Source organism: Molothrus ater, chromosome 11, assembly GCF_012460135.2.
Source record: "Molothrus ater isolate BHLD 08-10-18 breed brown headed cowbird chromosome 11, BPBGC_Mater_1.1, whole genome shotgun sequence".
NCBI classification, from domain to species: Eukaryota; Metazoa; Chordata; class Aves; order Passeriformes; family Icteridae; genus Molothrus; species Molothrus ater.
The window spans coordinates 5,452,053-5,471,748 of NC_050488.2; the positions used below are offsets into that span (position 1 = coordinate 5,452,053).

The 19,696-nt window shown below is 63.8% G+C and overlaps 4 protein-coding genes across 5 annotated transcripts in view; 3 read left to right on the forward strand and 1 right to left on the reverse strand.

Annotated features, from left to right (window-relative positions):
- The window catches only part of CACNA2D2 (calcium voltage-gated channel auxiliary subunit alpha2delta 2), a 211,778-nt gene extending 201,801 nt beyond the window's left edge, over positions 1-9,977 (forward strand). For both annotated transcript variants that reach the window (XM_036390790.2, XM_036390792.2), the window contains 16 exons: positions 1,358-1,418; positions 3,701-3,798; positions 3,982-4,072; positions 4,204-4,266; positions 4,370-4,473; positions 4,559-4,657; positions 4,748-4,842; positions 5,076-5,123; positions 5,509-5,580; positions 5,731-5,883; positions 6,000-6,052; positions 6,151-6,206; positions 6,291-6,414; positions 6,934-7,043; positions 7,251-7,339; positions 7,931-9,977. In XM_036390790.2, the coding sequence (XP_036246683.1) occupies positions 1,358-1,418; positions 3,701-3,798; positions 3,982-4,072; positions 4,204-4,266; positions 4,370-4,473; positions 4,559-4,657; positions 4,748-4,842; positions 5,076-5,123; positions 5,509-5,580; positions 5,731-5,883; positions 6,000-6,052; positions 6,151-6,206; positions 6,291-6,414; positions 6,934-7,043; positions 7,251-7,339; positions 7,931-8,059 (1,445 nt within the window). In that variant the 3' untranslated portion in view covers positions 8,060-9,977. The remainder of the gene's footprint in view (positions 1-1,357; positions 1,419-3,700; positions 3,799-3,981; positions 4,073-4,203; positions 4,267-4,369; positions 4,474-4,558; positions 4,658-4,747; positions 4,843-5,075; positions 5,124-5,508; positions 5,581-5,730; positions 5,884-5,999; positions 6,053-6,150; positions 6,207-6,290; positions 6,415-6,933; positions 7,044-7,250; positions 7,340-7,930) is intronic.
- A 684-nt stretch (positions 9,978-10,661) lies between these two features.
- TMEM115 (transmembrane protein 115) lies at positions 10,662-13,596 on the forward strand. Its single transcript, XM_036391188.2, has 2 exons — positions 10,662-11,696; positions 12,386-13,596. Exons 1-2 carry the CDS (start codon positions 10,843-10,845, stop codon positions 12,588-12,590), a joined length of 1,059 nt encoding a protein of 352 aa, XP_036247081.1. The 5' UTR covers positions 10,662-10,842; the 3' UTR covers positions 12,591-13,596.
- A 176-nt stretch (positions 13,597-13,772) lies between these two features.
- On the reverse strand, positions 13,773-15,686 carry LOC118691784 (transmembrane reductase CYB561D2). The gene is made up of 3 exons (XM_036391189.2): positions 15,534-15,686; positions 15,415-15,452; positions 13,773-15,183 (listed from the first exon to the last, which is right to left on the reverse strand). The coding sequence occupies exons 1-3, from the start codon at positions 15,658-15,660 to the stop codon at positions 14,680-14,682; spliced, it is 669 nt and encodes a 222-aa protein (XP_036247082.1). The 5' UTR covers positions 15,661-15,686; the 3' UTR covers positions 13,773-14,679.
- Positions 15,687-15,850: 164 nt separating this feature from the next.
- NPRL2 (NPR2 like, GATOR1 complex subunit) lies at positions 15,851-19,691 on the forward strand. Its single transcript, XM_036391262.2, has 11 exons — positions 15,851-15,962; positions 16,123-16,214; positions 16,704-16,872; positions 17,112-17,220; positions 17,477-17,615; positions 17,876-17,971; positions 18,319-18,355; positions 18,461-18,554; positions 18,629-18,746; positions 18,950-19,092; positions 19,433-19,691. The coding sequence occupies exons 1-11, from the start codon at positions 15,891-15,893 to the stop codon at positions 19,498-19,500; spliced, it is 1,137 nt and encodes a 378-aa protein (XP_036247155.1). The 5' UTR covers positions 15,851-15,890; the 3' UTR covers positions 19,501-19,691.
- Positions 19,692-19,696: the final 5 nt, after the last annotated feature.

Sequence of the window (19,696 nt, forward strand, 5' to 3'; positions counted from 1 at the left end):
GCAGTGGAGCAGGATATCCCCCATGGGACACAGGATTTGGCCCCCATTCCCTCAATGCCAGAGGGGCCTCCTGACCCACAGCTCCCACTCAGCCCCACAGTGGGCCAGGGGACACCCACGCCACCACTCTCCATCCCACGCAGCCCCCAGCACACGGCACCCACCAGCAGCCTGCCTGGCACCCCCTCCCTGGCACCGGCAGGGACACGGTTTGGGGGGGCACTGCAGCACAGGAGGGGCCATGGGGGACAGGGCCAGGCGAGCAGGACAGTGGAGAGGTGGAAGTGTCACCCTCAGCCCTGTTCAATCAGCCTTGAGTTGCCTCTTCCCAGCGCCCCTGTGATGGCAATGCTGATGGACCAAGTACGAGTGTTTGTACTCCTCCTCCTCCTCCTCCTCCTCTTCTTCCTCTCATCGGCTTGTACCCAGCCCCTGCCTCCAGCCCTCAGAGAGCAACAGTCCAACCTCTGGCTGTGCCGTGCAATGCACCAGGAGCTGGCGGGAGGGCAAGGGGGTGGCGGTGCCCGTCCTGGGGGAGATGTTATCCCGGGGTGTCCCAGGGCACCCCCCCAATGCACCCCAACCCAGCTCGCCCCCGCGAGCTGAGCCCTGCATCCTCTGTCTCCTCTGCCGGGGGCAATCCCAGAGACCCCCCAAAGCTACTGGGCTGCACGCCTGTTAAAACAGAGCGCGGATCCCCGTCCCCATGGGGGTACCACGGCCCCGGGGAGGGAGGGGGCACCGGTGCCCGGCAGTGGAGCCCGGCAGCGCATTGCACGGCCCTGCAGCAGGGCGGGAGCCTCTGGTTGGACTGTCCTCGGCAAGGTTTCCCTCTGGCCGTGTTGATGCCTGAAAACTCCCTTTATTTTTTTTCTCCCGACAACCGAGTGTTCTGGTGATCCTCCTCCGGCCAGGAGCGCAGCATGTGGTTCCCTGCCCTCGCCCACCACCCCTCCCCCGAGAGAGAGACGTCCCCGCCCTCCCGAACATGCATATATATATATATACATGTGCGCACATATATATATGTGTGTGTGTCTGTGTGTCCCTGCGTACCGGCCGCGTACGCACCGCGCGCCTCCAGCCCGCCACCGAGCAAATTCGAGCCGAGATGGGCAAACCTCTCCTGATTTGGCTTAACCTTCCTTCCCGTGCGGTGCCAGCAACAGCAGAACGGCCTTTTCCTTCCTCTCTTGTTACCAAGAGCAGCAAATGCCTTTTTCTTTTTTTCTAATTTTTTTTGTTCCCTCCCCTCTCTCTCTCTCTCTCTCTCTCTCTCTCTCTCTCTGTCCGTCTCTCTCCCTCCTGGCCCCGGCGCCCCCGCTCCCCGCCGGATAACCTTCCCTTTCTGTTGCAGATTTTGAATACCTGCTGCCCAACAGCTTTGAGTCGGAGGGACATGTGTTCATTGCTCCCAGGTAGCTTTGCGTGTGCGCTTGCCGAGGTGTGCATCCGCCCCGGCCCCGCTGCCGACCCCCCCATCGCCCCCATCCTCGCCTCATCGTGCCTTGTCCCCGCTCCCCGTGCCCTGTGGCTGTGTGTGTCGTGTGCCCGCTCGGCCGCGGGGCTGCCGCCGGGACCCCGGCCCCCCGGTTGCATCCAGCACAGTATATATCTATATTTTTATATATTTATATATATATATATGCACCCGGTGCAGCCCGACCTCTGCGCGTGCATATATAGGTATAGTTTCTGAAAATCCTGCCGAGCGAGGGGCCGCCGGCCGCATCATACAGTCGTGCTGGCTGCGGGGGGGGGGGGGGGAGAAGGAGGGGGAGGTTTCGGCCCAAATTTGGGATGCCCAGGGGGTTCTGGGGACATGAGGAGCCCATAGCAGCCCCCTGACGGACAGATGTGTCCCCTCCCCTGGGCCATGCCGCCCAGTGTGTCACCTAGCAGGGATAAAGGGCCATCCCTCACTGGGCTGTTTGGGGAGCCCCATGGCTCTGCCAGCACCGCGCCCTTCCCGCCACCACAGTGCAATCTCTAATTAACACCACCAGCTAATCACCTATCTGCTCATAGGTCGTTACGGCAGCTACACGTCCTGTTAGGGGACGTTTTGCCAGTGCAGCTTTTGGGGATTGCAGTGGGTTGAGGTCCAGCACAGCCACCTGCGGGTACCCCCTGCCCTCCCGGCCCGCAGCAGCAGTCACTCGCTCCAGCTCTGGGCGAAGCAGCCCGGAATGTGCAGTCACTGCGCAGCGCTGCCTTTTTGGGGAGCTGAGTCCCCAGGCCCTCTGCTGGGCACTGGGGGCGAAGCCCAGGACACATGGGAGCCAAAGCAGAGCGTGAATGAGAAACAGGAACACAGTTATTGAAAACTGGCCGTAAGCACGCCGAGAGGAAGGATAGGGGGGGATGCCCGAGGCCCCAGAGTGGGGCTGCACCCACTGAGGCTGCTAGTGCCTGCTCGGTGCCCGGTGCGGGGCTCTGCAGACGCTGCAGCTGGAGAGAACAGCGGGTGTGGAAGTCAGGGCGAGCCCCTCGGTATCCCCAGGGCGGCTCCGTGAGCAGCCTCGGTGCGGGGGGGCAGGGAGGGGCCGTGTGCCCAGGGCGACTGTATGATCTGCTGCCGCGCCCACGGGCCTCTGGGCATTTTCAGAAACCGTATATCCCCCGTCCCCCGTGGGTGTGTGAGTACCTGTATCTGTGCGTGTCGGTGGAGGTATTTAGGTGGCTGTTCCCCCCCGAACAGGGGTGGAGGGGCCGGGCCGAGCTGGACAGGGTGCCTCACCTTTTTCAGCTGCCCTGTGGGCATGCTCCCTGCCACCCTTTGCTCCATTTGTCCTCTGAATGACAGAGTTTTTGGCAGTCAGGAGCTTGGTGGAGGGGTTGTGAGTGGGGGAGCCCTGAGCACCCTGGCACTGTTCACAGCCACACTGCTGAGGACGGGAGGCTCTTGGCACACAGGGGTGGCACTAACCTGTGCCACCCAGTCAGAGTCTCGTGGTGACCAACAGGTTACAGCTGTCCCTGGCATCGGTGGGGCTGGGACTCTGTGCTCAGGATGTCCCAGACTGAAGCAGGGACATGGCACCCACCATACTGCCTGTCCCAGGAGTGTCTCAGGGCCATGATGCCCATGGGCAAGCGCCCATCTCCACCAGCTGGGCTCAGCCAGCACCCAACCAGCTGTGCAAAGGGCACAGCTACGGCTTTGAGTGCCTGCCTGGTGCTGCCAGTGCAGCTGTGGAGAATCCCGAGGCAAATCCCTGCTGGCACCCACAATGGAGCCCCAATCCCTGGGGTGCCACAGGGGCAGGGCAGGGTGGGCACAGCCCCACAGGTAAGTACGGTGCCAGAGGCACCCAGTCCCACTAGTAGCCCCAGCAGGATGGGGAGAGATGGACTCGGTGTTGTACCATTCTGGGCAAACCAGATCCATCAGAGCTTGTCCTGGCAGAGGTGACGGCCCCTCAGTGCCTGTGGCAGTGACAGACCCGGTGACTGGTGGGACACTTCCCTGGTGGCACTGCAGGCAGCTGGGGCTGGGTACTGGGCAGTCTGCAGAGGTGCCCACAGCCAGTTCCCCTGGCGGGTGACACTCCCAGGAGAGGTGGCAGTCACCACCACTGTGTCCCTGTCAAGCCTGGGTGCTGGCAGCACAGCCAGCCCCTGCCCTGCCGTCCCCGGGGCAGAACTGACCTTGCCTTTTCCATCCCCACGAACCACAAACCTTGTCCCCAAACCCCAGAGAGTATTGCAAAGACCTCGACCTGTCGGATAACAACACCGAGTTCCTGGAAAACTTTATTGCCCTCATGGAAAAGGTGACCCCAGACTCCAAGCAGTGTGAGTAGCTGGGATGGCTGCTGGGGGGTTGAGGGTGGATGGGGATTCAGGGGGAGGTGGAGCAGGGGATAAACTGTGCTGGGGTTGGGGTCCTGGGAGCTGCTGCAGAGTGGGTGCTGGGACAGAGCTGGGGACATGGGTGGCCCTCATGGGGTCAGCTCTCACCTCCTCCTCCTCTCCAAGGCGACAACTTCCTCCTGCACAACCTAATCCTGGACACGGGTATCACACAGCAGCTGGTGGACCAAGTCTGGAAGGACCAGGACCTCAACACGTAGGTGGAGGGGAGATGGCCCAGGGTGGGCAGCACTGTCTTGGGACAGATGAGGATGGGGATGGGCTGTGGAGGCAGGGGCAGAGCAAAACCCCACTGATGGCTGGTGTACCTGGCCCCTCTCCTTGCAGGTACAGCCTCTTGGCTGTCTTCGCAGCCACCGACGGGGGCATCACCCGTGTCTTCCCTAACAAGTGAGTGTCTGCCCTGCACAGTGGCGTGTCTGCTCCTGCTGGGCCATCTCTGGTGGGACCAGAGATGGCAGTGACAGTCATGGCTATGGCTTCTCCCTGCCAGGGCCGCAGATGACTGGGAGGAGGAACCGGAGCCCTTCAACGCCAGCTTCTACCGGAGGAGCCTGGACAACAAGGGCTACATCTTCAAGCCACCCTACCGAGATGGTGGGTGCCAGCTCAGGGTGACAGGATGTGACCCAGGCTGGCACTGGCTCCTTGTGTCCCCTGATGTCACCCCTGCCTTCCACAGCTGGCTACCGGGGGCTGGACCTGGAGAACAACACCATTGGGATCCTGGTGAGCACCGCCGTGGAGCTCAGCATCGGGGGCAAGACTCTGAAGCCCGCAGGTAGGCAGGGAGCTGGGTGCCCTGGTGCCAGGCTGGGGGGTCCCTGCACCCCCTCCAGGCTGCAGCTCACCCTGTCTCCCACCGCCCCAGTGGTGGGGGTGAAGCTGGACCTGGAGGCCTGGGCTGAGAAGTTCAAAGTGCTGGCGAGCAACCGGACAGACCGAGACCAGCTGGGCACCCGCCGGGTACGTCCTGGGGCTGGCACAGCCAGGGAACAGGGGTGCAGACAGGGCAGGGAGGGAGCTCTGCGTGCTGGGGGGCACTGCTGGGACATGGCGCCTGTGGTTGGAATGGGTTTGGGTTCCTGTCCCCAGCCTCTGGGGACACCACCCTGCATGTCCCCTTCTGGCTGGGAGGACAGCTCTGGGGGGATGACCATCCTGCTAACCTGTCCCTCTGCCCGGCTTTTGGTTGACAGTGTGACCCCTCAAGCAGCTGTGAGATGGACTGTGAGGCCAACAACAAGGTGGGTGGTGGGCAGGGGTGGGAGCAGCTGGTGGGGGTGTATGGAATGGCTGGGAGAGATCCCTGTCCCCTGCTTACCCAGCCTGTGCACCCACCCTGTGCCCTGCTGCTCCCCAAGCTCAGCCAGACCCAGCCCACCTCACAGGGATGAAGGCCTGGGGGTTGCCCTATGGACGGTGGACCCTCTGAGAGGGTTGTTAAACCCCCAGGGTGGGTGGTGTCTACTGCTCCCTGCAACCAGCATGGGTGCTCCTGGCACTGAGATGCTTCTGAGGCTTGGGGACACCATGCTGGCCCCCCTGCCTGACAGCCTGCCACCCTCCCCTGCTAGTCGTGCCTTGCCCTGGCCATGGCCAGGGTTGGATGACACTGCCCTCCTTCCCCAGGACCTCATCTGTGTCCTCATTGATGATGGGGGCTTCCTGGTGCTGTCCAACCAGGAGGACCATTGGTACCAGGTGAGCAGTGCCCGCAGCTCCCCAGGGCGGGGGTGCCAGCCAGGAGCTGAACCCCGAGCTCGTGGCTGTGACACTGCCCCACTCGAGTCCCCTCCAGGGGAGCCCGTGCCAAGGTGGCATTTGGGTGCAGATTCAGTGTTCCCATTTCAGGTGGGCAAGTTCTTCAGTGAAGTGGATGCCAACCTGATGTCTGCCCTCTACAACAACTCCTTCTACGCCCGCAAGGAGTCCTACGACTTCCAGTCTGTCTGTGCCCCCGAGGCCCCCAGCAACACGGGCGCGGCGCCCCGCGGCGTCTTTGTGGTGAGACCCACGGGGATGCTGCATTCCAGCTGCTCTGGGAGCTCAGGGACCCACGAGTGTGTCCCCAGTGCCCCTCATGGGCACCTGCTGGCTCACTGCCCCCTCTCTACCCACAGCCCACTGTGGCCGACCTCCTGAGCCTCGCCTGGTGGACCTCGGCCGCAGCCTGGTGAGTCCCGTCCTGTCCCTGGGGCCATTCCCACTGGAGAGGACATGGGGTGTCCCTGGGGCTGTCACAGCTGATGTGGCCACGCTCTGCTTGCCCAGGTCCCTGTTCCAGCAGTTCCTGTACAGCCTCACCTACAGCAGCTGGTTCCAGACGGGTCAGTGCTGGGGAGCTTTGAGCTGGGGGTGGGCAGGGCTGGGGGGGTTGGTGGCCTTTGTCCCACAGCGCTGTGCTGGCACAGAGGAGGTGGTGGGGGACGGCATGGAGGCCAGGGAGACGAGCTGCATCATGAAGCAGACCCAGTACTACTTCAGCACCGTCAACGCCACCTACAACGCCATCATCGACTGCGGCAACTGCTCCAGGTGGGTCTGTCCCCACTGTCCCACCCCTGGGCAGGGCTGGGGACACCCCTGAGGCTGCCTGTGCCAAGGTGCCCTGCAGCAGCCTCTGTGGGGGCAGTAGGAGATGCTATGTAGCATTTAGGGGGACAGGGGGGACAGAGAGGAACAGTGGTGTCCTCATGGGCTGTGGGTGATGGTGTCCCCAGGGATCCTCTGCGTGGAACCAAACCCTGGAAGGCCATCAAGGCCATCAGTGCTGAGTCCCTGGGCAGCCCCTCAGCATGGGGATGGGCAGGGAGGTGGAGATGAGGGTGGGGATGGAGGCCAGGGCAGGAAATGGGTATTGGGACAAGGCTGGGAATGTGGACAGGCATGAGGTCAGGGATAGGGATGAAGCTGGGGACAGGGATGGGGAGGAGGGCAGGGACAGTGATGAAATTGGGTCTGGGGAGGTGCTGCTGGTTCAGCAGGGCTGGCACTGGCAGCTGGAGGGGACTGAGGCACAGGGTAAGGGGGGTCCCACTGCCTTTGCACCCCCAGGCTGTTCCATGCACAGAGACTGGCCAACACCAACCTGCTCTTCGTGGTGGCTGACAAGCCCCTCTGCAGCCAGTGTGAGTCTGTCAAGCTGCTGCAGGCAGAGGTAAGAGGTATCCTTTGATGGCTGCATCCCACAGGGATGTGGCGGCAGCGAGGTTGGGGGACACGTGGGGTGTGTGGGACAGGCAGGGGGGCAAGGACCTGTGGAGTTGTGGAATTTGGTGGGGGTGGAGGGAGCTGGCCCGTGGCCACAGGGGCTGGGGGTGCCCTAGGAGCCCCCACTGCCCTGTTCCTGGTGGTTTCCTTGACCTGCCAAGCCCCCCCGAGGGACCCCAACCAGTGTGAGCTGGTGGACAGGCCCCGCTACCGGAAAGGCCCCCACATCTGCTTCGACTACAATGCAACAGTACGTGGGGCAGGGGCAGCAGAGCTGGGGCTGGCCCTGGGGAGGGCTGGGGGCAGGGGTATCCCCTGAGGGGTGCTCCACTGGGGGAGGTTTGGGCAGTGGGTCCCCCCAGAGCAGGGAATGGAGCCATGGGGGGCATCCCAGGGGAGCCCTGAGGGGGAAGTGGAAAGGTGAGTGTCTCCCCTGGGGGGAACAGAGCCATGGGTGTCCCCCAAGGGGAACAGGGCCATGAGGGGATCACCCAGAGGGGTGGGGGGACCCCTCTGATGGGGGTTTGGAGCCCAGGGAGGATAGGGAGAGGGCTCAGGAGCCCTGGGGTGTATTCCTGGGGAGGTCACAGCTCTGAGGGGTCCCTGGGAGAGCAGTGCCATTCCCTCCTGGGGGAAAGCGCAGAGCCACGAGGGTCCCGGGGAGAGCAGCAGCAGGGGTGGCCCCGGGGCTGTGCTGCAGGGCAGGAGGCTCTCAGGGCTGCAGGGAGGTGGCAGATGCCCCTGCCAGGGCAGTGGGTGCTGTGCCAGGGCAGTGGGTGCCCCCGGGGTGCCGAGGCACTGCCGGGGGTGCCCCACGGCCCCTCTCTCTTCCCCCACCCAGGAAGATACCTCAGACTGCGGCCGAGGGGCTTCCTTCTCCCCCTCCCTGGGGGTCCTGCTCTCGCTGCAGCTGCTGCTCCTCTACTCCAGCACCAGCCGGCACCCACTGCCCCCGGCCGCCTGCCTTTAGCCCCCCGGCCGCCCCCGCCAGCTCTCTTTTCTTTCAACTTCCATCTCCATGCCCGTCCCCGGCCCGCTGGAGCGGGAGCGACGCCCCCTCCGCCGCCCCGAGGCCCCCCCGGTGCCGCCCCGCTCTCCCCGCCGGCCGCAGCCAAAGAAGAGCCGGGCACCGGGCCGGGGCTCCCGGTAGAGCGGGCACCGGGCCGGGGCTCCCGGCAGAGCGGGCACCGGGCCGGGGCTCCCGGCACCGCGCCCTCCCCGCCACCCGGACTTGGAAAAGTGGCGTCGGTGTCCTTCGCCCGCAATTCCCACCCCTCCATCCACCTCGCCTATTTTTTTAGCCTGAAGATTTTAAAGCAGATCTTTCTACATCGAGTTTCCGACATTTTCACCTGGAGACCGGCGGGGTTTATTGTCAGCAACGAGGACACATGGGAAAACAAACAAACAAAAAAAAAGAAAAGAAAAAAAAAAAGGAAAAAAATGGGGGGGTAAGAAAAAAAAAAAAAGAAAGAAAGAAAGGACTTGACTGTGCGGGTCAGTATCATTTGTTCTGGCGGTACCGGCCCCAGGGCCTGTGGGGCAGCTGCAGTCCCTGCGGGCTCATCCCTGCGGGCTGGGGCTGACAGGGACAGGGACAGGGACAGTGGCCTTTGCCTGCGGCACGATGGAGCCCCGGCCCCCGCGCTGGGCTCAGCCGTCCTTGGGCACAGATACTAGCGTGAAAAGGAGGAGGGGAAAAAAAAAGCATTTTGTTTCTTTTCCGTTCTGCAGATCACTGTGAATCCTGCCCGCTCAGCCCTGCCCCCCTCCAGCCCTGCGGGACCCCCTGCCCTGCCAAAGAACCCGCGCTGGCCTGGCCGGGCCCTGCTGCCGTCCCTGGGGACGTGTCCCCGAGAGGGGCGCGCCGCACGGCCTCCAGTGCTCAGCGGGAGGTGCCACATGTCCCCAGAAGGGCCGTGCCAGGCCCGGGCCCGTCCCGGGGCAGCGGGGCCGTGCCGGGTGCTGCCGGCTGGGGCACGGCAGGGGACGCGGGCAGGTGGCGCTCACCGGGGGTGGCACCCCCCAGTCACTCCACCGGGTGCCGGGGAGGGGACAGCGTGGCTGCTCTGCCCTGGCACCCCGCAGACCCCCCTGCACCCCACAAACCCAGCCCGGAGAGGCGCCGGGGGCTGGAGGGGCCCGGAGCAGGGTGACAGCCGTGACACCGGGTGACAGCTGTGACACCCGGGGTGCCACCCCCGCTGCTCCCGGCAGTGCCGGGGGTCCCGGGGCAGCCCTGGGGACCCTCACCCCCCCGGGGCACCCCGCTCAGAGCCACCCCATCAACCGGGTCCAGGGGAGCCCCTTCGGCACGGCCACCCCGGGGGGGCTGGGGAGGGCGCCAGGCGCTAATTAGTGCTGGGGTTAATTAATGGTCATTCTGCTTGTAGCTTTTTCAGTGTGTGTTTGGTTACTGTCTCTGGGAACCGTGTTTGAACAGATGGCTCTGTGTTACCGGGAGTGTGTGTACTTCTGTAGTCTAGTTAGGTGCTCTGCCAGAAAACCACCACTATACATACCTATAAATATATACATATATAGTCTATTTTAAGTTAAAAACCAATGAGACGAACGGGCGGCGTGGCCCCGGGCCCCCCGTCCCGCCGGGGTCACCTCCTGCCCTGTCCCCACCCAAAAGCTTCTCTCTCTGCTCATTCAAAGGCATTGGGTTTTTAATTGATTTTCTTTAATTTATTTTTAATTTCTTTTGGTTTCTTTCTTTTTTTTTTTTTTTTTTTTTGTACAGAAGAGTTGGAAAACTAAAAAAAAAAAAACCAACAAAAAGACGATTTGTAAGATATCGTGCGTGTGACTCCTTGTAAAATATTTTCAAATGGTTTATTACAGAGACTCAGTTATTAAATAATGTTCATATTTTCACTTCACAGGTGGTGGCTGCGTCATTGCCCGGGGCCGTGGGCACGGCTGGGGGGGCACAGCACGGGGGTGGGCACAGGATATTGGGGGGGGCTCTGCCAGGTGGGACACTGCCCTCACCCCTGCTGCACCTCGGGGGACAGGGACACGGCACAGGGACAGCGCAGCGCCGGGGCCTCACAGAGCCCGCTCGCTGCACAGAGGGCCGGGGGCTCAGGCCCCCATCTTCCAGTGTCCCCGCAGGACCGTGTCACCCTGCCCACGCCCCACTCAATGCCCGTGTCCCCGCACCCGGGTCCCCCTGTTGCTGGGGGTCAATGTCCCCGAGAGTCCTCCGTGCCAGCCCGCCCGTGTCCATATCCCCGTTTCCCGGGGTTTCTGCCCCCCATGTACGCACCCCCATGACTGTGACCTTCATGCCCCATAACCGTGCTCCGCCACCCCTCTCCTCCACGTCCCGCCGTGTCCCTCCCCCGTCCGTGTGCCTTGTTTGTCCCATGTCCTCCCCTTTCGTGTCGCTGTCTCCCCTCCGTGTCCGTGTTCCCCCGTGTCCCCCGGCCGTGTGTCCCGTGTCGCCCCGCGCTGCCAACGTGGCCGGACTACAAGTCCCGGCGTGCCCCGCGGCGCCCCGGCCCCGCCCCCGCGGCAGCCACGCCCCGGCGGCCCCGTTCCGGGCATGCGCAACGGTCCTGTTTGTCCGCGCCCGGCCTGGTCCCGCGGAGGGTCCGAGCGCGGCCTGGCCCGAGGCGGCGGCGGAGGGAGAGAGCGGGGCCGGGGCCGGCCGGGGGCCGCGCGGGGCCCGGCGCGGGGAGGCGGGTGGGTGGGGCCGGGCAGCCCCCGCGGGGCCGCCCCGTCCCGCCCGCGGGGCCGAAGATGCGGCGGTACCTGCCGGTGGCCCGGCAGCACTTCCTGGCGGCGCTGGCCGGCACCAGCGTGGTGGTGAAGTCGCTGAGCGCCGCCGCGGTGCTGCTGTACCTGCTCTCCTTCGGGCTGGACACGGCCTACGGGCTGGGGGTGACGCCCGGCTACCTCCTGCCCCCCAACTTCTGGGTGTGGACGCTGCTGACGCACGGGCTGGTGGAGGAGCGCGCCTGGGGGCTGGCGGCCAGCCTGGCCACGCTGGGCACGGCCGGGCGGCTGCTGGAGCCCCTCTGGGGCGCGCTGGAGCTGCTCGTCTTCTTCGCCGTGGTGAACATCTCCGTGGGGCTCCTGGCCGCCCTCGCCTACTTCCTCACCTATGTGGCCTCCTTCCGCCTCCACTATCTGTTCGCCGTCCGCATCCACGGCGGTCTGGGCTTCCTCGGGGGGGTCTTGGTGGCCCTCAAGCAGACGATGGGGGACAGCACCGTACTGAAGGTGCCTCAGGTCAGAATGAAGGCTGTCCCCATGCTCCTGCTCCTTCTCCTGGCTCTGCTGCGGCTCGCTGCCCTCGTCGAGAGCAATGTACTGGCCTCGTACGGCTTCGGGCTCCTCTCCAGCTGGGTCTATCTCCGCTTCTACCAGCGGCACAGTAGAGGCCGCGGAGACATGAGCGACCACTTCGCCTTCGCCACTTTCTTCCCCGAGATCCTGCAGCCCGTGGTGGGTCTGGTGGCCAACCTGGTGCACAGCGTGCTGGTGAAGGTGCGGGTGTGCCGCAAGACCGTCAAGCGCTACGACGTGGGTGCCCCGTCCTCCATCACCATCAGCCTGCCGGGGACAGACCCCCAGGACGCCGAGAGGAGAAGGTACCGCCTGCCCTGCCCTGCCCGTAGGGATCGCGTTTAGGGACAGCGAGGGTACGGTTTAAAATCCAGCCAAGGAGGAGGGGGGAGATGTAGGTTCAGGGGCGCAGGAGGGGCCTTCTCCATGTGGTCTGCCACGGAGGTGGTGAGGAGCATTTCAGGAAGCTGGTGGGGCATTATCCTGTTCTTCCAGATGTGGAGCAGCAATGGAAGGGCAGGGGGAATCCTGGGAAAGGGGCAGACAAGGTGTGGGGTTCCTGCAGAAGAAAGGAGGACAGTCTGGGACAGTGACAGCCTATGTTTGTGGCAGCCTTCCACCAGTTCACCCTGGCCCAGGGGAGGGCAGTGAGTCAGCCCCACACTCCAGCGCAGCCAGCACTGGCCTTCCTGACTCCTGGCAGGAGGGTTTGGACAGGGAGCTGGCACTCCCTTTTCCCTGCCCTGCTTTATGCCTTTATTCCCCATTCCCGGAGCTGCCCTCATGTTGCACCACGTAGCATGAAAACTCCGTGTGAGTAGTCTGTGAGCCAGAGTGCATTTCTGTGGAGCAGTCCCAGGCGCTCCAGGTTTTCCCCAGCGCTGCTGAACCCACCCTTTCCTTCTGGGAGGAAGCCAGTGACTGACTTGCTCATTGCCCGATGGGGCAGAGCCGCTGTCCCGGGTTAACCTGCCCACGTACCCTTGTCCTGCAGGCAGCTGGCCCTGAAGGCTTTGAACGAGCGGCTGAAGCGCGTGGAGGACCAATCAGCCTGGCCCAGCATGGAGGATGATGAGGAGGAGGCGGCAGCAGCAGCGAAGGCCAACAGCCCACTGCTGCCCGAGCCCGGCACGGCCGGGAAGAGCCCTGGCCAGGAGTCCAACCTCATCAGCTTCCAGGACGCCCCGGCCCAGCTGTGAGCGGCCCCTTCCCGCCCTGTCTCCGTGTGAGAGCTGCTAATCCCCCTCGGGTCCCCCTGGCCGGGGGCGGGGACTCCTCCCGCGGCACGGGCAGGGGGATACCTCATTCCAACGCTTCGCTGCTGCTGCTGCTCGCGGCCAGCACCAGGCACCCGGGACAGTGACACTGCCACCACCGTGAGGACAGGGATTCCTGGAGCCACCCCCCCAGCCGGGGCAGGCCGTGGACTCGGTGCAGGCAGCGGGAGCTGTTCTGGGAGAGGGACACGGGGCTGATCCCTCCCTCAAGCCGCTGTGCTGGCCCTCGTGGGATCGAAGTCAGCTTCTCCTCTGTGCCAGGGCTTGGCCAGAGCACTCAACACGTATTTTCTCCTTTCTGAAGGTAGTTTTGTCCCTAACAGAGGCAATGGGAAGGCTGGTGGGTTTCTCTTCTGAAGGTCTTTCCCATGGGGAGCCTCCCCCCGCCGCAGCAGGAGCTCACCAGGGCCGGTGAGAAGTTTGTTGGGTAGGAGGGGACAGGACCCTGGGCAGGAGGAGGCCACCCAGCCCCTCGTGGTGGTGCTCCAGCACTGCCAGCTCCAGGCTTTCATGGTGGGGATTCCTCCTTCCTCTCCTGCCCCCTCCCCCTGTGAGGAGCTGCTGCCCTTGGCTGCTCCCCGGCTAATCCGTTTGCCAGATTACACTAGAAGCTGGAATTAATTTTACAGTGGGACTCTAGCTGCTTCCTCTGGCAGCAGGTTTTCTTTCCTGCAGGTAGAATGTGGGCTCCCCCTTTCTTTTCCCTCCCTCTTTGTTGATGGAGTTTTTTTCCTGGATGGAGAGGATGCTCCCTGTGACAGCCTCCACCGCTCCTGACAGCCTCCACCGCTCCTGATCCAGTGGGCAGTTCCCAGCCCTGGATATGGATCAGCAGTGTCATGATTATTTTTTTAAAGGACCACACGAGAAGGTTTTGTCAAATGGGAAGAACACAGACCTTTGGGTATCAATAAAGAGTTCTTTGAAAGCGCTGGCTCCTGCAGCAGAGCATGGGCAGGGTGGGAACCCAGCCCAGAGCAGCCCCTGGGGGCTCTTGTCGGGAGGTGGGGAGGGGGTTTCTTTCCAGGTGCTCCCAGCAGGGAGACATGTCTGCCTGCACCCCAAAAGTCATCCCACCCAAGAAGTAAAGAGGGCTTGTTGCACTCTAGCTGCCTGAAATTTTTATTGAATAAAAGCTCTGGATACAGAGGAATTTTTCAGCCTGGGAGCTGCTCCCAGCTCTCCAGCCCTGCCGGGAGCAGGATGCGTGCTGGAAGGAAGGCTGCTGTGCCAGCAAGGAGATTTCTTCCTACCTTCCCAAGGGTTCATTGCCCAGGTCTGTGCCTCCCCCCGTGCTCACACTGTTCCCTATGCCTTGCTGGCTGTAAGTTCACAGCCCGGCTCAGTAATCTGCTCTGTAAACTGACCCCACCCCGGCAGGCAGAGCCCAGCCCACGGAGGAGGGGTTTGTGCGTGGCAGTGGGTGTCCAGACCCAGGCCCTTGGGGCAGAGCTGCCTGCTCTGGTCCTAGGAACTGCCCGTGCCATGGGGACACACCTGCTGCTGTACCGTTGCTCGGGTGCCACCACCCTGCCCCAGCCCTGCCCAGCTGAAGCCACAACCGTGCCCTGTGCTTTCCTGTCAAGCTGCCCCCGTGGCAGGAGAGGCAGCGTGGTGCCTGCTGCAGCCCCTGGGAGAGAAGGGACTCCCTGCCCTCCTCACCAGGATGGCTCCTGCCTTGCCTGCTCCAAAGCAGCCCTGCATGGGAAGGGAAAAGAAGCAGGAATCCTGAGTGAGCCCTCCATTTCCCAGCACTGAGCACCAAGCTGCCACAGGGACTGGCAGCTTTACCTGTGCCAGGGAACATCCCCGCCGAGGCAGGGGTGAGGTGTCACACACATCTGGAGCAGCTGCTCCCCAAGGACAAGACACTACGGACAATCCAGGACTAAGGAAAGACGAGTAGGTAGAAACCAAGTTCCAAGGAGACCCTGTGCGAGCAGGGGGGCTGCCAGCTCTCTCCAAAGGGAGGCCCAGCTCGCTCTGGGAAGTTCAGGTCAGCACCAAGCCCTCAGTGCTGGCTGCGCTTGCGGTACAGGTACGCATTGCTCACCTGGTTCATGATAACCAGGCTGGTGACAAGGGGACACAGCATGGCGAGGTACCACAAGGCACCGGTCACCGTGGTGGTGAACCAGAGGGAGCACATGCCCAGCATCAGGCTGGCACAGCCCAGAAGGTAGCCCACCAGCCCTGAGGTTGCGTGGTACAGCTTCAGCTTGGCCAGAGTCCAGTTCTTCATCAGCTTGGGGTAGAGCAGGAGCACGCCCCCGGCGCACTGCCCGCCGGCGTACAGCACGGCCAGCAGCCCCGTCAGCCCGTGCCAGGTCACAAAGTGGCCCTTGCCGTTCAGGTGCTTGTTGTAGGTAATGATTGCCAGCCCCAGGAGCGCGCAGAGCAGGGCGAGCAGCTGCAGGGCCCAGTGCACCCGCACTCGCACCTTGCGGGAGAAGGAGCGCAGCAGCGAGGTCTCCGGGGAGAAGATCAGCAGCGCTTCCGTCATCAGGAACGAGAACTGGGGGGCAGAGGGCAGCGCCATTGGCACCGGACAAACGCCCCAGCGCCGCGGCTCCCGGGGCTGGGCACCCACCGCCCGGGGCTCAGCCTCCCGTCACCCGGGGGCCCCCGGGGCTGGGCGCCCACCGCCCGGGGCTCAGCCTCCCATCACCCGGGGGCTCCCGGGGCTCGGCACCCACCACCCAGGCACTCCGCCGGCAGCGGGCGGTGACCGGGCAGCGGCACTTACCGCGAGGGCCATGAGCAGCGGGTGCCAGGAGAAGAGACCTGGAAGGGAAGCGCAGGGTGAGGTGAGCTGAGACATCCGGCCCTCCCCGCGCCCCGGGCCCCGGCCCCACCGGCACTCACTGGATCCGGGCCGCGCCAGCACGGCCACGGCGGCGGGGAATCCCAGTGCCACGAGGTGCGCGGCGGCGCCGGAGGCCACGCGCAGCGAGCGGTACAGACGGGACTCGGTCTCGGCCGTCAGGGCCATGTTGGCCGGGCGGGCGGAACCGCCGCTGCCGACATGGCCGGGCCGCGGCGCGGGCTCCGATTGGCTGAGGCGGGCTGTCCGTCAGCGCTAAGGCTCGCGTCGCCGCCCTGCGCCGCCCTGAGTGGCGGGAAGTGCTGTAGCTCAGTGTGAGGGCCCGCCCCCCGCGCGGCCGTGATTCCGCGGCAGCGGCGCTACGGTGGCCGGCGGGGCTGGGTCGCTCGCGTCCCGCCATGGGTGACCGCATCGAGTGCGTGTTCTTCAGCGAGTTCCACCCCACGCTCGGGCCCAAAATCACCTACCAGGTGCGGGGCGAGCCGCCCGGGGCCCGCGGCGCCTGCCCGCGGCGGGGGCTGGGACTGGGACTGGGCCGTCGGGAAAGGGAAGGGGGCAGGGACAGCGGTGGTGGGCGCTCCCCGGAGCGGGACGGGCTCGGCTGGAACGGAGCCTCCTGTGCCGCCGCAGGTCCCCGAGGACTTCATCTCCCGGGAGCTGTTTGACACCATCCAGGTGTACGTGATCACGAAGCCCGAGCTGCAGAACAAGCTGATCACAGTGTGAGTGCGGGCAGAGCCCCGTCCCTGCCCGGGAGCCGCTGTCCCGCCGGGCCCGGTGGGGAGCACAGCTCGGTGCACAGAGCAGCTCGGTGCACAGCACGGCTCGGTGGGGTGGCACTGCCAGCCTTGGGCTCCTGCCTCGGGGCCAGCGGGGTCACTGCGGTGTCCCCAGGTACCCGTGCACAGGGTGGGCGGACACATTTGGGGGTGGCTGGTGCTGCATCTGCTGCTCCGCCAGTCTTAAATGCAGGAAGGTCAGATCAGTCAGGAGGGCTGTGCTGGTTTCCAAAGGAGACAGTTTCCTTTACTAAGGGCTGACCCTTTCCTCCCCGCTCCCCCTTCAGCCTGTGATTTGCACTCTGAGCATGTAGGGCTTAGGCATCATTTTTCCTGCTAAAGCCCCTACCTGCAGAGCCGACTGGGAGCCATCCCTGTGGGGGACTTAAGGCTGCCTGAGGGCGCAGGTGCAGGTCACAGGTGTCCCCACAGGACGGCCATGGAGAAGAAGCTGATCGGCTGCCCCGTGTGCATCGAGCACAAGAAGTACAGCAGGAACGCTCTGCTCTTCAACCTGGGCTTCGTGTGTGACGCCAGAGCCAAGGCCTGCGCGCTGGAGCCCATCGTGAAGAAGCTGGCTGGCTACCTCACCACCCTCGAGGTGAGGCTGGGCATGGCCAGGCTGCCTCCCCACCCACCCCACAGAGCATGGGCACCTCTGCAGGGTCCTGGAGCACGTGGGGGCCACTGCGCATTGTTGGGACAGGGGCTGGATTTACACTGAGGAGGGGATTGTGCTGCTGCTTTCCTACAGATCAGTTCTAAACAGGAACAGGATCTGGGCTGCTGTAGGCAGTAATCCTGTGGGGAGCAGCTGACTTGACTTTCTGCTCTCTTCAGCTGGAAAGTGGATTCATCTCCAATGAGGAGAGTAAACAGAAGCTGGTTCCCATCATGACCATCCTGCTGGAGGAGCTGAATGCCAAAGGGAAGTGCACCCTGCCCATAGGTACGTCGAGGACAGGGCTGTGCTGGGAGACATTCCCTACCCAGGCTGGCTCTGCCTGTGCTGCTCCCTGAGGCTCCCTGCCTGTCTGTGCTTGGATCTGGGGGTGTCTGAGCCAGCCTTGCCCTACCTGGCTCCAGGGGATGGCTGCAAACACCTTGTTGTGTATGCTATCGTGGTGTGCTGGGATTGATGGTTGCAGGCTCCTGAGGGAGCACTGTTCTGCATGGAGACTGAGCCTTCCCCTTTTCCTGGGCAGATGAGTCCAACACCATCCACCTGAAGGTGATTGAGCAGCGCCCAGATCCCCCCATCGTGCAGGAGTACGATGTCCCTGTCTTCACCCAGGACAAGGATGACTTCTTCAACTCCCAGTGGGATCTCACCACGCAGCAGGTTTATGTGATTAACACTTTGAATGGGATCTGTTTCCAGACCATCAGGGGGGTTGGGCTGCCCTGGAGATCCCCACATTTATGAGCACAGTTTGGTGCTGCCCTTGGCTTTGTGCTTTGGCCTGTGAGCAAATCATTCACCAGCACAAGGTGAAAGCGCACCTGGGCTGCTGAAGCTGCTCCCAGATCCAGGGGAGCTGCTTGGGCTTCAGGCTGATGCCTCAGTGCTCTCTGCCCTTTCCCTCCTGCCTCCCCCTCCCAGATCTGCCCTACATCGATGGATTCCGGCACGTCCAGAAGATCTCAGCCGAGGCCGACGTGGAGCTGAACTTGGTGCGCATCGCCGTGCAGAACCTGCTGTGAGTGAGTGCCCCCGTGCAGACCTGCTGTGAGTGAGTTCCCCCCGTGCAGAACCTGCTGTGAGTGAGTGCCCCCGTGCAGAACCTGCTGTGAGTGAGTGCCCCCCGTGCAGAACCTGCTGTGAGTGAGTGCCCCCCCTGCAGAACCTGCTGTGAGTGAGTGCCCCCCTGCAGAACCTGCTGTGAGTGAGTGCCCCCCGTGCAGGGGCTGCTGTGAGTGAGTGCCCCCCCTGCAGAACCTGCTGTGAGTGAGTGCCCCCCCTGCAGAACCTGCTGTGAGTGAGTGCCCCCCGTGCAGGGCTGCCCGGAGCCACAGGGCTCCTCTCACCCTTCCCTGTCCATTGTAGGTACTACGGGGTCGTCACTCTCGTCTCCATACTCCAGGTGGGTCGGGCTGTGAGGGGATTTGGGCAGTGGCAGGGTTGGGGTGGGCCAGGCCTGTCTGTCAGAGCTGCAGCTGAGCAGAGCTGCTTTTCCATCACCCTCCAGTACTCCAATGTCTACTGCACCACACCCAAGGTCCAGGACCTGGTGGATGACAAGTGCCTCCAGGAAGAGTGTCTGTCCTATGTCACCAAACAAGGTACAGTGACCCTGCCTGGGGATGCTGGCCCAGGCAGGGGGACAGGGCAGCTGAATGGTGACTTGTCCTTGCAGGGCACAAGCGAGCCAGCCTCAGGGATGTCTTCCAGCTGTACTGCGGGCTGAGCCCTGGCACCACCGTGCGAGACCTCATCTCCCGCTACACCCTGCAGCTCCAGAGGGTGGATGAGAGGTCAGAGCCCTCCTGATCAGTCCCTGAGGGCAGTGGTGGCACTGGGAGTGGCAGAGACAGGGAGCAGGAAGTACTCAACCCTGTGTCTGTAGGGTAGGAACCGTGAGGCAATGGTGGAGCACGTGGAACAGAAGGGAATGTGGGGAGCTGGGGCATTTGGCACCTTGGGATCGTGGTCCCATCTCTTTGCTCCTCGTCCCCAGGAGGCTGATCCAGTTTGGTTTGATGAAGGGCCTGATCCGGCGGCTGCAGAAATACCCAGTCAAGGTGGCCCGGGACGAGCGCAGCCACCCCGCCCGGCTGTACACGGGCTGCCACAGCTACGACGAGATCTGCTGCAAGACTGGTACGGATCCCTAGGGCCACAGGATCCTCTGCTCCGTGTGTGTGCACCCCACGGGCTGCTGGGAGACACGGGCACGTCTGCCTGCCCTGGGCTGCTGGGAGACAGAGGCACTTCTGCCTGCCCACAGCTGGGCACTGGTCTTGGGTTCTTGCCCCTCTGGGAGCCTTCAGACTGCAGGGAGACGGGACTGTGGGCCAGGCTCTTCTCCAAGCCAGGCTGTCGAGCCCATGTTGCCAGGGGCAGGGCTTGGGGACTCCACCCAGCCTCTGACACCACTGCCAGGCGCCCCACTGACCCCAACACTGACACCCTACTAACACCCCACTGCCTTACTCCCCAGGCATGAGTTACAAGGAGCTGGATGAGCGCCTGGAGAACGACCCCAACATCATCGTGTGCTGGAAGTGACGCAGCCCTCTGTAGAGCTGTGTCCCCTCACGTGTGCCCGGTGTGTCCCCCGCTGTCCCCGCCACGTGTGCCCGCTGGCCGCGGCCGCTCCTCCGCGCCGCCAGGGGGCAGCACCGCCCGCCCCGCCCCGCGCTGCCGCCGGCCCGCCGCGAGTCCTCCCCGCCGCCAAGGGGCGCTGTCGGCGGCGCCGTTGCCA

Coding starts and splice junctions, on each gene's coding strand:
- TMEM115 (XM_036391188.2), top strand. CDS start 10,843: ATGCGGCGGTACCTGCCGGTGGCCCGGCAGCACTTCCTGGCGGCGCTG. Junction 11,697..12,385: donor CAGGACGCCGAGAGGAGAAG/GTACCGCCTGCC, acceptor CTTGTCCTGCAG/GCAGCTGGCCCTGAAGGCTT.
- LOC118691784 (XM_036391189.2), bottom strand. CDS start 15,660: ATGGCCCTGACGGCCGAGACCGAGTCCCGTCTGTACCGCTCGCTGCGC. Junction 15,453..15,533: donor GCTGGCGCGGCCCGGATCCA/GTGAGTGCCGGT, acceptor CTTCCCTTCCAG/GTCTCTTCTCCTGGCACCCG. Junction 15,184..15,414: donor CGCTGCTCATGGCCCTCGCG/GTAAGTGCCGCT, acceptor TCTGCCCCCCAG/TTCTCGTTCCTGATGACGGA.
- NPRL2 (XM_036391262.2), top strand. CDS start 15,891: ATGGGTGACCGCATCGAGTGCGTGTTCTTCAGCGAGTTCCACCCCACG. Junction 15,963..16,122: donor GGCCCAAAATCACCTACCAG/GTGCGGGGCGAG, acceptor GTGCCGCCGCAG/GTCCCCGAGGACTTCATCTC. Junction 18,747..18,949: donor CTCCAGAGGGTGGATGAGAG/GTCAGAGCCCTC, acceptor CCTCGTCCCCAG/GAGGCTGATCCAGTTTGGTT.